Source organism: Buceros rhinoceros, unplaced genomic scaffold (assembly GCF_000710305.1).
Source record: "Buceros rhinoceros silvestris isolate BGI_N320 unplaced genomic scaffold, ASM71030v1 scaffold3954, whole genome shotgun sequence".
NCBI classification, from domain to species: Eukaryota; Metazoa; Chordata; class Aves; order Bucerotiformes; family Bucerotidae; genus Buceros; species Buceros rhinoceros.
The window spans coordinates 1,064-12,982 of NW_010409857.1; the positions used below are offsets into that span (position 1 = coordinate 1,064).

The window sequence follows — 11,919 nt, forward strand, 5'->3', positions numbered from 1 at the left end:
CCCCCCCCCCCCCCCCCCAGGTAGGGGTATTCCACCACTGCCCTGGGCAGCCTGTTCCAAGGCTTCACAACCCTTTTGGTGAAGAAGTTTTTCCTGATGTCTGACCTAGATCTGCCCTGGTGCAACTTAAGGCCATTTCCTCTTGTCCTGTCACTTGTTATGGTAGAAGAGACCAACCCCCACCTTGCTACAACCTCCTGTCAGGAAGTTGTAGAGAGCGATGAGGTCTCTGTGTTGACCAAATCAGTGTATGTCATTCCTTCAGCTTTAATTATAAACCAGCTCTGGTTTGAAGTCCCCAAGGTCATGGTCCTGTGGAGGTGTTGGCATCTGCCTGAGTTGATTCAGCTGTGTCTGTGATGAAACACTGGTATTTACAGTAGTGTTACAGCTCGTGTGTCTTTTTTGCTTTCTAAATAATTACAGATCAACAAGGCTGAGAAGCTGGACAAGCCAGAGAGCTGCGATAATGTCAAGGTGGTTGTGCGATGCCGGCCTCTCAACGAACGAGAGAAAGCTACGGGTTACAAAATGGCAGTGAATGTAGATGAGATGAGAGGAACTATAACTGTTCACAAAACAGACTCCTCCAATGAGCCTCCCAAGACGTTTACGTTTGACACGGTGTTTGGACCGGAGAGCAAACAGCTGGATGTCTATAATTTAACCGCCAGGCCCATTATTGACTCTGTCCTGGAAGGGTACAATGGTAAGTCCTGTGTCTGAAGCCAAGGCTCCCATCCTCTGTTCTCTGCATTGCTACAGTTCCTGCTGCTCTTGTCAGAGAGAGTTTCACCTTCTGGGGGTGTTTCACCTGTGTGGTTTGTGTTGTGGCCTCGAACTGAGGGTCCTGGCTGTTCTGAGTATCGGTGGTTGTACCCTCTGTGACCATCGACAGCACGAGATCGGTGGTGAGCAGCGAGGTCACTGAGCTGTCTGGCTGCCTGTTTGCAGAAGATGGGCTCTTTGTCTTGTCGTCAGCATCCTCAGTGGCTCCGCACCACGGAGTTTCAGTAACCAGCAGCTGCACCAGCCCTGCCGTGACCCGGCGTGGACCCCAGGCTGGTCCATGTAACTGCTGCATCCTCCTCTAAGCTCCCCTGGTTTAAACAAAGGTGACTAGTTCCACACCTCTGCCCTACCCCACAGACTGCCCATTGCTTCCTGTGGCTGGGAAGGGAATGACTGTGGTTGGTGTGTGTCTGATGCATGTCCGTGTACTCGGTAAAGGGAAGCAGATGCTGGTCAGAAGGCAAATTGCTGCTTTCCATAACAGAATACTCTAAACAGTGACAGATTACGAGGTTTTTTTTAAGGTAATAAGCTCCTGTGCTATTTCAGATTTGTGGTTCAAAAAATAATGGTTCAAAGCTGCACCAGGGGAGGGTCAGGCTGGGCATCAGGAAACATTTCTTTACCAGAGGTAGTCAAACACTGGGACAGGCTTCCTGGAGAGGTGGTGGATGCCTGTTGGGGTTTGAGGCATTTGGACAATGTCCTGAACACGCTTTAACTCTTTACGAGCCCTGAATTGGTCAGGCCGTGGGACCAGGTGACTGCGGTTCTTTTCCATCTGCAATACTCTGTTCAGCTTTCCCAGACTAAAGTCAGTGGCTTGACAGTGAGAACTGGAGTTCCCAGCAGCGCTAGGCTGAGTTTAAGAACCGTTGTATTTCTGAAGTACCAGAGTCTGGGGTCTCGGCACGCTTTCCAAAGGTCTTCTCTGCCCACGGCAGGGGGTTGGAACTGGGTGGTCTTTGAGGTCCCTTCCAACCCAAACCGTTCTGTGGTTCTAGTCCGAGCTGTAGCTGCCTCTGCGGGTTCAGAACGGGGCTTGTGCTGTGGCCTGTGCTGTAGAAGCCTCACGCCGTTTCTGCCATGGCTTGGAGCACTAGAAGTGGTTGGGTTTGCAGTTGGTATATAATGATCTTACTCTAATTGGCCAGGTTATTAACTGGGCTTGTCTTAATTATTTGTGAGAGACCTGAGTGTACTAGCACTCCATTCTTCAATCCCTCTGTGCAGTTAAAACACTGGCTTTTTCTTAGCCGTTCTGAGGCTGGATAAAGTGGTGGCTCAGCCTGTTTGCTCTGCTTGTCTGTGTTCCTGTTGCTCCCAGCCTTGTCCAGCATCCACTGGAGTGGGTGGAAAAATTCAGCTCCGTAACAGTAGAGATGTTTAATGCCATCAGGCTGAGAAGGGATGAAGAAAACTGCAGCGAGCAGCTTCTTAGAGTTTGTTGCTGTGTTTTCTTATCCTTCAGGTACTATTTTTGCATATGGGCAGACTGGAACAGGCAAAACTTTCACCATGGAAGGGGTCCGAGCAGTTCCTGAGCTCAGAGGCATCATTCCCAATTCCTTTGCCCATATATTTGGCCACATCGCCAAGGCAGAGGGGGACACAAGGTAAACAGCTTCTCTTCACGGTTGGTTGTCTTTTCTGTATCCGACTGTAGCAGGAGCCTGACCTTGACATGGCGACTGAAACGGTGCCTCTGGCCCTGTGCAGAGCCTCCTCCTTGGGCAGCTCTTGCCAGGGTGGTGTTGGTGTATCCCTGTGTTTTCTTTGTGCTCTGCGATTGTGTTTGGACTTGAACAAATGTCTTACTGTGAAAGCTACTGAGCTGTTTGTCTTCAGGTTTTTGGTTCGTGTGTCTTACCTGGAGATTTACAATGAAGAAGTGCGGGACCTGCTGGGAAAAGACCAGACACAGAGGTTAGAGGTGAGCAGGGGTGTTCTGGGTGGGATGTGTGTTCGGAACCTGTGAGCGATACTGTATTTGGAAGAGCAGTGAAGCGCCTGTGGGGGGAGGGGGAGGGTGGGCTCCTCAGCACAGGTACTATTTCCTCTAAGTTACGGTAGCTGGATGTCACTGCTGACCACTCTGAATCCTCCCCGCGTGGGCAGCAGTGAGGTGAAACTGGCTGTTCCTCCGGGTCAGTTCTGTGCCTGCAGTTCTACCCCAAAGGCCCCTCATCAGTCCTTCTAGGAACTGGAGTGGAGATTGAGGTTTGAGGTCACTGTCACTAGTGGAATATTGTCCTGCACAACTATTCCAGAGCTGCTCTGATTGAGTGGAGGATTTCATGTGCAAACCAGAACCTGGAGGAATAAATCACTGTCCTGTTACAGTACCCCTGAAAATCACTGTTGGGGATCTCCTGAGGATGCTCCATCTAAACTGTTTCTCTCTTAGGTTAAAGAGAGACCCGATGTGGGAGTTTATATCAAAGACCTTTCAGCTTATGTTGTAAACAATGCAGATGATATGGACAGAATCATGACACTGGGCCACAAGAACCGTACGTAGTCTGGCTGTGGGCGGGTTTACAGCTCCGGCAGAGCAAAGGGCTGGTATGAGACTGCAGAAAGAGATCCTGGTCCTAATGCTGGGAAGATTGTCCATGTGAGCAGAGCAAAAACGGTACCTCCCCCTGAACCTCTTCTGAGCAGGGGCTATGCCTCCCTCCTTGGCCAGTGCCAGTGGGGGAAGCAGTGAAGGGGAGGGCAGTCAGTGTTGTCAGAACCATGACTGTGTGTCTTGGTCCTTTTTCCTCTTCAGTTCTGATCAGGATGAGCAACCGCCAACTGTGCTGTGAGTGGGAGGTGGTTTGTCTTCCTGGAAGACTTTAGATAAGCTGAGATCCTTTCATGAGCTGGAGTTTTTGACCACTGTTGCTCTTGGCATGGGTTGCTGTGTTCTCATCTCAAAATACAGCTGTTTTCAGGGAGCAGCTGTGAATGCCTTAGGCTGCTGCTCTTTGTAGCCTTGAAGACAGGTGACAACTACTGCTGCTCTTGGGGTGGGAGTCTGTGGTTGGCTTAGAGCTACAGCAAGCTGCAGCACTTCTAGTTAGATTGGAGTGTGCTGGAACTTCAGTGCCCAAGACAGTTTGCTGCTGGGTCTGAGCAGCCCTCTTCCATCTTTAGAAAAACCAGGGTTGGGTGAAGGGGCGGGGATAAGGCTCCTTTGAGAGCAGGAAGCCTGTGATTCCTTCTGAAGAGATCATTGCTTTTCTCTCTATGGAAAGGTTCTGTCGGTGCCACGAACATGAATGAGCACAGCTCCCGATCACACGCCATCTTCACCATCACCATTGAGTGCAGCGAGAAGGGCGTTGATGGAAACATGCACGTGCGCATGGGCAAGCTGCATCTCGTTGATCTTGCTGTAAGTAGGACCAGCTGGATCTGCCCTAATGTGTGGTGGCCATCGCTGCTTGTGCATGTGCTGCTGAAGGCACGGGAAAGGGCATGTCCCTGGTTTCCTGGCTAAAGCCCACACTTCTGTTTGGTATTCGGCTTGTATTCACTTGGGGCCTGAACTCGGAGGTGTTCCAGGAAGTCTCTAGTGTAGCTAGGGCCTGTCCCAGTAAAGGGCTCTCTTGTTTCTATGAATTAATCATTAAATGGATAAGCTACATTGGAAAGAGCTCTTTGGGCAGCAGAACTGGGTCTTTGCAAGAGTGTTTTGGGGTTTTTTGTAGAGGGCTGTGACCATGCAGGTCATCACTTGCAGCCAGGCAACATTATAGCCCAAACTTTACACTGGAGAAGATGCAGGAAACGGGAGACTAAAGGCTTTCACTGTCTGCATGTTAACTTTATTTACGTGATGTATGTTTAGGTTCCTCTATGAAACTGTTTAAAATCATTGTAGTGTTGCTTTTCTCCCTCTGCTGACAGGAGAGGCTGGACATGGTGCTTAGCAGCTCCAGCTGAGGTACCTCCTAACTGCTGACTGGCTTCTCATGACATTTTTGTTCATGGGGACAAAATCTGCCTTTTGCTGGCTGCATTACTTTGAACGATCTGGAATTTGCTGGCACTGAAAGCTTCAGTTAGGACCTGTTTGACTTGTCTCTAGCAATGTGTGAGGTGCTTAGCCTGGTTCTCTAATAACAGATGAGGTGATTAGTGACATGGCTGCTGGCAAGGCTTCAGCTGTGGTCCATCCTCTTTGGAGGGAGGAGATGTCTTAGAGGATCTGTTGTAACTTCTGCTTCTTGGTCCCTTTCCAGGGTTCTGAAAGACAGGCGAAAACTGGAGCCACAGGGCAGCGACTGAAGGAAGCTACCAAGATCAACCTCTCTCTTTCCACGCTGGGGAATGTTATCTCTGCACTGGTGGATGGCAAGAGCACCCATGTGCCCTACCGGAACTCCAAACTGACACGGCTCCTCCAGGACTCTCTGGGGGGCAACTCCAAAACCATGATGGTAAGTGGAGAGATGCCCTCTCGAGTCCCAGCTGTTGAGCTGCATTTATACAGGGGCAGTGTGACTCTGCCATGAGAAGAGCCTGGCTGTTGCCTCTTCGGAACCTTCTGTGTGCATCTCTTTCTACCTTTTCTCTTTGCCTCTGTAGAGATGAGGTTCTAAACACACACAGTGCAGATGTACCCAGGTGTGTAAGGTCAAACAGAAGCTGTGCTTGGGTAGCCAGAAGCAGCTTTGGTGAAGAAGCAGCAGGAAACCTTGGGAAAGGGTAGCAGGGTGAGACTGGCAGTGCTGGGATGGGTCCCTGCAATGCCTTGTGCTGGGCTCTGACACTGTCCCCAGTATCTCGGTCTTCTGTGTGTCACAGTGTGCAAACATTGGACCAGCAGACTACAACTATGATGAGACCATCAGCACTCTCCGGTACGCCAATCGAGCCAAGAACATAAAGAACAAGGCCAGGATTAACGAGGATCCCAAGGACGCTTTGCTCCGCCAGTTCCAAAAGGAAATCGAAGAGCTTAAGAAAAAGCTGGAAGAAGGTGAGTGAGATTCCCCATCCTCCTGGTGTTTCTGCCTGTACCAACACTCATTTTGTCAGTGTGAACATTCCTTGCTCTTTGAAGATGTGTCACAAGTTTGGTAGCTGATGCAGGCTGGTGTCCTGGTTTTGTTTGCCCTGCTGGGGTTCCAGGAGAGGTGTCCTGAGGGCAGCAGGGTGCTGGGTGTGGGGGGGGCGCTGGCTTTGCCTGCACTTGTCACTAGGTGGCACTTGTCAGCGGGGCCAGTGGTGGCTTCTGGGCTGAGTTAGGTGTGCCTGGCTCGCTTGGTGGGCATAAATGCCCATAACAACAAGCCTTTTGTTTGCTAACGTTACTGGGAGGCCAGGCTGTGAAGTGCTGGATTCTATTCAGTTTGGTTTCCAAACTCAGCCTGCAGCATGGGACCATGGAGTCTGCAGTGGCACCAGTGATGACCATTTGGGGAACTGCACATTCTTCGTTTACAGCCATCTATCTTTGTCCATACAGACACCTGATGGAGTATTAAATCTGTGTGAAGTTTGTTCACTGACCGTTTGCTCTTCCGTCTGAGGTGGAAGAGAAGGTCTGGGGAGATCCTGCTAGGAAAGCTTTGTAGCTTAATGTTTCAGCAGTGCAAAGACATTTATTTCCCATGAAAAGCACCCGCTTGGGCTTTAACAGATGCACACTGCCTTCACAGCATTAAATTGCTTATCTTGATTTTTCCTGGAGTTCCCTGAGCTGGTCTGCTCAAGCATTACTGACTTCTGCAGGAGCTCATAAGCTGCTGTCGGACACTGTAGGGTCTGGACAAGTGCTGCTGTCACAACAAGCTGATACGAGGTGAAGGAAAGCGCATCTCAAAGCATACTCTTCTCTCCTAGGGGAGGAGATATCTGGTTCTGAGAGCAGCGATTCTGAAGAGGAGGATGAAGATGACGATGGGGAGATTGGAGAGGATGGGGAGAAGCGGAAGAAACGGCGGGGTAAGGCAGTAGAGATTTCTGTCAGTGCCACCGGTCTCCTCTTATCCTGGAGCTGGCGTTGGAAACTGCAGCCAGAGCCAAGCAGGGAGAAGTGGAGTTGTAGAGCTGCCCTAGTGCCGCTGCAGTTATCATGCCTCTCCTAGAAATGAAGCGATTTGGTGCCATCTCTGTAGATGGTCAGCTCTGAACCCGTGTCGTATCTGCTTCCACTTGGGTAGCTGTGCTTGTGGCTACATCCTCTTTTGTGGTGGCTCCCTGGTTGCTGCGAGGTGGCTGTGTATGGCTTGTGACTGCTGTGGTGGAACTTCCCTGTCGCAGCAATGGGAGGAAGAAGTCACCAAAGATCAGTGGTAGGCAGATGTGGCTTTTATAACCATGGGAATGGGGGGAGGGGGAATTTTGGCTGTGGTTTAAGCAAAGGATTCATCTGTCTCATGGATGCTTAGTAACTTAGTGTCTTAGACACTTTGTGTCTAATTTTATGTTGGTAGAGGGAAAACTTGACCCTTGGATGTCTTTGGCAAGCTGAATGGGAGCTTCACATGCCTTGTTTGGGAGCACTCTAGAAATCCCATGGTGAAGTTTGCTTCAATGTACACCACTGTTAAACTACTCCCTAACATCTAAACCCCACAGGGTGTTGCTGAACCTAAAACTGCAGGTCACTGTGAGGCGTGGGATGCTTGCTGTGCCCCTAGAACAGTGTTCCTGAGGTTTCTTCATGGGGAATAGAGAAGTCAAGCCCAGTGCTGTACCTCAGATGCAGCTTTTCTAGTAAACTGATTTTGACACTCAGACTGCCTTCCTGTCCTGAATCATACACATCTGATCAAAAAATTGCTGTTAAAACGTTCCTGCTTTAGATGTACTCTCTTCATTTTGGTATCTGTCCAAGCAGAGTCATAAATGACCTTTCTCATGCCTTTGGTGATAGTTCTAACAACTTCTACGTAATTTTTCACCTTTTGGTAATTTCTAGAAGCAAAATGATTGACAGTTGTCTCCAAGCACCATGTCCTGCCCAAATTTCCTCCTAAGAGGAGACCACCTTCAAAATGCTGCTTGAAAGGAGTAGAGGGCAAATAACTGACTCACTGACCCTCCAGACAAGCTGCTGTAGTGGAGTTCCCTCAGGAAGGGCACTGCTCAGCAGGAGTACGCGCAGTGACTGTCCCTGCCTGAGCTGGTCCTGCCTTCCAGAGGGAAGAGCGCGCCTTGCCCTCTGTGTAAGACTGGAAAGGACTCCTGGTCACTGAATCCTCTGCTGCTGCAGATACCCGCAGCCTTCTCCACTCTGGTCTGGCTTCCTGTGCTGTTGTTGCTTGATGGAAGCTGCCTTGGCATGTTGTTTTAAGCTGTAGGCTGGTTAGGATGGGTTTTAACGTGAAGGCTCTTTCTGAGCATGCTCTCTTGTGCTGGGAAACGGTGGCTTTGCGCGCTGACTCTGGGAGGGATCCAAGCAAATGCTTCCTAATGGGAATTTGCGCCTTTTGGAACAGGGTTGCTGTGGCTCTTCTGGATTTCTTTCCTTTAGAACTAACTTCCCATCTGCATGTTTCTTGCTCTCTGGGTTTTTCTGTGGGACGCATTTCTGTTTTCCAGGCAGTAGCAGCAGCAGTAGTTCAGACTCCACATGCTCTGTCATAGAGAAACCTCTGGATAAGTCCTTCACTAGTGAGTGGGAGCTCTTCAGTCCTTTAAGCTTTGGCCTTTCCATAATCTGCACACTCCATTTTGCAATGCCGCACTCTTCCCCGCTATGGCTGTTGGAAAGATAAGCCTGAGCTCTTAACCGTGCTAAAGCATGCCTTGCCTTTGCTGCTTCTGTGCCTGAAACAGCTCCTCAATGTGCACATTGCTGGCCAGACGTGAGAGAATGGGAAGCAGTTTAGTGTGCTGCTTAAACAAGATTTAAAGACTAATCGAGAAATTATGGGTTAAAAAAGACAGTTTGCAACTTCTGCATTAAATGTTCCCTCTTAAAATGTCAGGGAAAAGTCTGGGCTAACGTTTTATGGGAGCTGCTAGGATGTGAGTTCAGAGAAAGGCCAGCTGGACAGGTGAGGTGGGTTGTGCTGTGTTCTGTTGGTCTCTACCTTCTCAGTTTTGGAGAAAGAATGGACAGACAATGATCAAGTGATGTCAGGTTAGTACTTGCAAGGGAAACACAGTAGCTGGGAGTTTAACTGCCCCATGACATTAAGTTCTTGGTCCCTGTGGGCCTTAGTTCAGAGGAACAAGGGATCTAGGTTCTGGTCTGGCAGTGAGGGAAGTCTGGTCTGCTCCTGCTCAGAGGGCTCGGTCCCATTAAAAACTCTACTGTCAGTCAGTGGTGACTGAAGGAATAAATCCCACTCAGGATGTGGTGTGTAGGGATTTTGCCCACCGTTGTGGCCACCTGTGTAGATGCAGTCCACTGTCCCCCCTGTGTGGAGAGTGGCAAGTGTTGCTGTGTAGTTCAGCCACACTTCCACTAGTTGTGCTGGTGGAAATCCTCAGCTCACAGGAGGTGTGGTAGCAGGTGAAGGGGGTCATAAGCTAACGAAGGCCTTTGGTGGATCGTATGATGGTAGACTTGGAAATGTGCTTGCTTCAGACTTGCTCGGTCAAAGCTTGCTTGAATTTGGCTGAGGACAGTTAATGGCAAACTGCAGATGTGGCAGTGGGTGGACGTGTCCATCTCCTGCGAGTTTGGCGACAGCTCTGGTGTGGAAGCTACTGGGTTTTTGGTGATTAGAAGTGGCTACGTGTGGTTTGGGATATTAACTGTCCTCCAACGTGACCCTTTTGCATGTGGTGTCTTTCACGATCCCTTTCCTGTCCTGCTGCCCTTGCCTGAATCCCCAAACCTGGCTTATACCTCTGTGGAAGCACCGGTTACTGCCAATTAACCTACTAATACCCTCTGTAATTAAATGGAGAAATCTTGTGCTGAGACCCCCTGTGTGCATCTGTCCTGTATCTTGCAAAGAATTGGCTTGGAAACCTGGTTAAAACTTAGAATGAGTCTTCTGTCTGCCAGTGTTTCACAGGTAATACAGCTATCTCAAGCTTTTTTATTCTCTTCTTACTGAAGAAATCTACCCCCCTGAGCTGTTCCTTAGGGCATGGTCCTTGTGGCAGGCTCATGATGTTACGTTTAGATTCTGCACTGCATCGAATGGGCAGAAGAATGTGAGAGTGAGCTGAGGATTGTCCTGGATATGCAAAGCTCTCTGAAGGACTGAAGCTGTCTCTGCTTTCGCACAAACCCATGATGCGTTCCTGTTTGCTCTAACGGGGTGTTTTAGTGATGGTTATCCTGTGTTTTCTACTCTAGAAACATACACATGAACCAACCGTTTCTTCTGATGCTGATGATCTTTGTCCAAAATGAGCAAAGCAATAATATATTTTCTCTCCTCCTCTCTTCATGCGTGTGCTGCCTCCCTGCGATTCGCTTTCTGCTTCCTCTTAATGCAAGATCAAGCAGGTTGGTGTAATTGATTTCCACCTCCTTACGATACCGCTGGAGAGCTTGCAGAGGGGCTCACAGCCTGGCTTAGTTCACCTTTTTCTCCTAAACTGAGAGTACGTACTAACGGCAAGAAGCTGTTATCTGGCTCATCTCTATGTGATGAGCTCTGTAATAGCACTTTCAGAAAGCTTCTTACTCAATCCAGAAATAAGTGCTTATTATCTGATGCCAAGGCTTAGCAGAGGGAAACCGAGTGGTTGCTGTAGTGCTGAAGTCTTTATCTTGCAGCAAACTCATTAATTCTCTCGTGTGCCTGGACAAACACGTGTATTGGTAGGTATGTGTTTAGGGATGGTTTGTCCGTCTGCCTCGGGCCGTGTGTGTGTATAAAAGAAGCTGAATGGCACGAGGGCTGGAGGGAAGGGAAACCTTTTCCTGAGCAACTTCCCTGAGCACCTTCTGCCCACGTGCTTTATGTCACTGTAGAAAACCAGTCGCTTGACAGTCAATGGCTTCTGTTAGTTTCTAGGCAGCTGGATCTGCGTTGTCTTTTGACTGGAAAAGACCAAAGCAAGAAAATGGAGGATTGGCTTGTAGCGACTAAAGGGAGGTGTGGGACTTGCAGACTTGTGGATGTGAGGAAACGCACGTAGGCTGAGCTCTCTCCCCAGATAACCCCACGGGTCTCTGTTCACCTGCCTCAGGCACTCGTGGGATCACAATGAAAGTTGACTCCAGACTTGCTGAGTGATTTCCAAGAGCGGCTGTCTCGCACTTTGTTCCAAACTCAGCTTGTTTGGGACCAGCCCTGCAGGCCAGGAGGTTCAGTGAGCTGCTCCGGCCGCCTCCTCTGTGACCCTCTCAGATGTACTGGTTTGCTGTAGCAGTAGTTATGCTGTAAAGACACAAGTCACAGCAAACCTCAGTACTTCCAAATCTGTGGGAAGTCAAATGCCATCAAAAAGTCTCTTTAACTGCCTCTTTCATGGGGCTGTTCAGACTTTCCCTAGTCTCTATTTTCTTATTGGTGTGTGCTTCTGCTATCCACGTGTTCACTCTGCGGTAATCCTGTCAGGAGGACAGTGAACAGGGCTCTGGTGGGGATGCTCATCTGAAACTGCTGTGTGTAACTCCTGGCAGCTGTAGGTAAGGCAGTCTGTTTGCCTTCACCCTACCTCATCTGCATAGGTAGAACGTCTGAGTTTCCAGCTCAGGCTGCTCTTCAAGCAGCGTTCCTTCTCCAGGCGTTCCTCATATGCTGTCTGTGTATCATAGTGCTTCTCCTCTGTAGGAACTGGTGACAAGTGGTCAGTGTTAAAATGGGATTTGAAAGACTGAGTGGTGCCCAGCTTGGAGCTGACATCTAGTTAAATTAATTTTTGTTAAAATGCAAGTATTGAAGCCGAACTTGGAAAAAATGCTGCGGCGCAGAGGTTGGCTTATTGTGAGCTCATTTGTTTTCTCTATCTGTTCCAAAGGCAAAAAGAAAGTTTCCCCTGATAAGATGGTAGAGATGCAAGCAAAGATTGAAGAGGAGAGAAAAGCTCTTGAAACTAAGCTTGATATGGAAGAAGAAGAAAGAAATAAAGCCAGAGCTGAACTGGAGAAGAGAGAAAAGGACTTGCTTAAAGCCCAGTGAGTACCGTGCTCCGAGCAGTTCGTGTGGGCTTTTCCTTGCTCTGTCACTCAGCTTTGGAGACGTGGGGGGGCGTGTGGTGGGGTGCCCGTGG

At 49.3% G+C, this 11,919-nt stretch overlaps 1 protein-coding gene across 1 annotated transcript in view; it reads left to right on the forward strand.

Moving 5' to 3' along the window:
• Positions 1 to 426: 426 nt before the first annotated feature.
• KIF3A (kinesin family member 3A) overlaps positions 427 to 11,919 on the forward strand; it is a gene marked incomplete at its 5' end in the record, with an annotated part of 15,826 nt that continues 4,333 nt past the window's right edge. The window contains 11 exons of the mRNA XM_010135362.1: positions 427 to 709; positions 2,264 to 2,408; positions 2,641 to 2,725; positions 3,200 to 3,305; positions 4,035 to 4,174; positions 5,025 to 5,222; positions 5,590 to 5,764; positions 6,631 to 6,732; positions 8,335 to 8,406; positions 10,196 to 10,204; positions 11,668 to 11,824. Of these exons, the coding sequence (XP_010133664.1) occupies positions 427 to 709; positions 2,264 to 2,408; positions 2,641 to 2,725; positions 3,200 to 3,305; positions 4,035 to 4,174; positions 5,025 to 5,222; positions 5,590 to 5,764; positions 6,631 to 6,732; positions 8,335 to 8,406; positions 10,196 to 10,204; positions 11,668 to 11,824 (1,472 nt within the window). The remainder of the gene's footprint in view (positions 710 to 2,263; positions 2,409 to 2,640; positions 2,726 to 3,199; positions 3,306 to 4,034; positions 4,175 to 5,024; positions 5,223 to 5,589; positions 5,765 to 6,630; positions 6,733 to 8,334; positions 8,407 to 10,195; positions 10,205 to 11,667; positions 11,825 to 11,919) is intronic.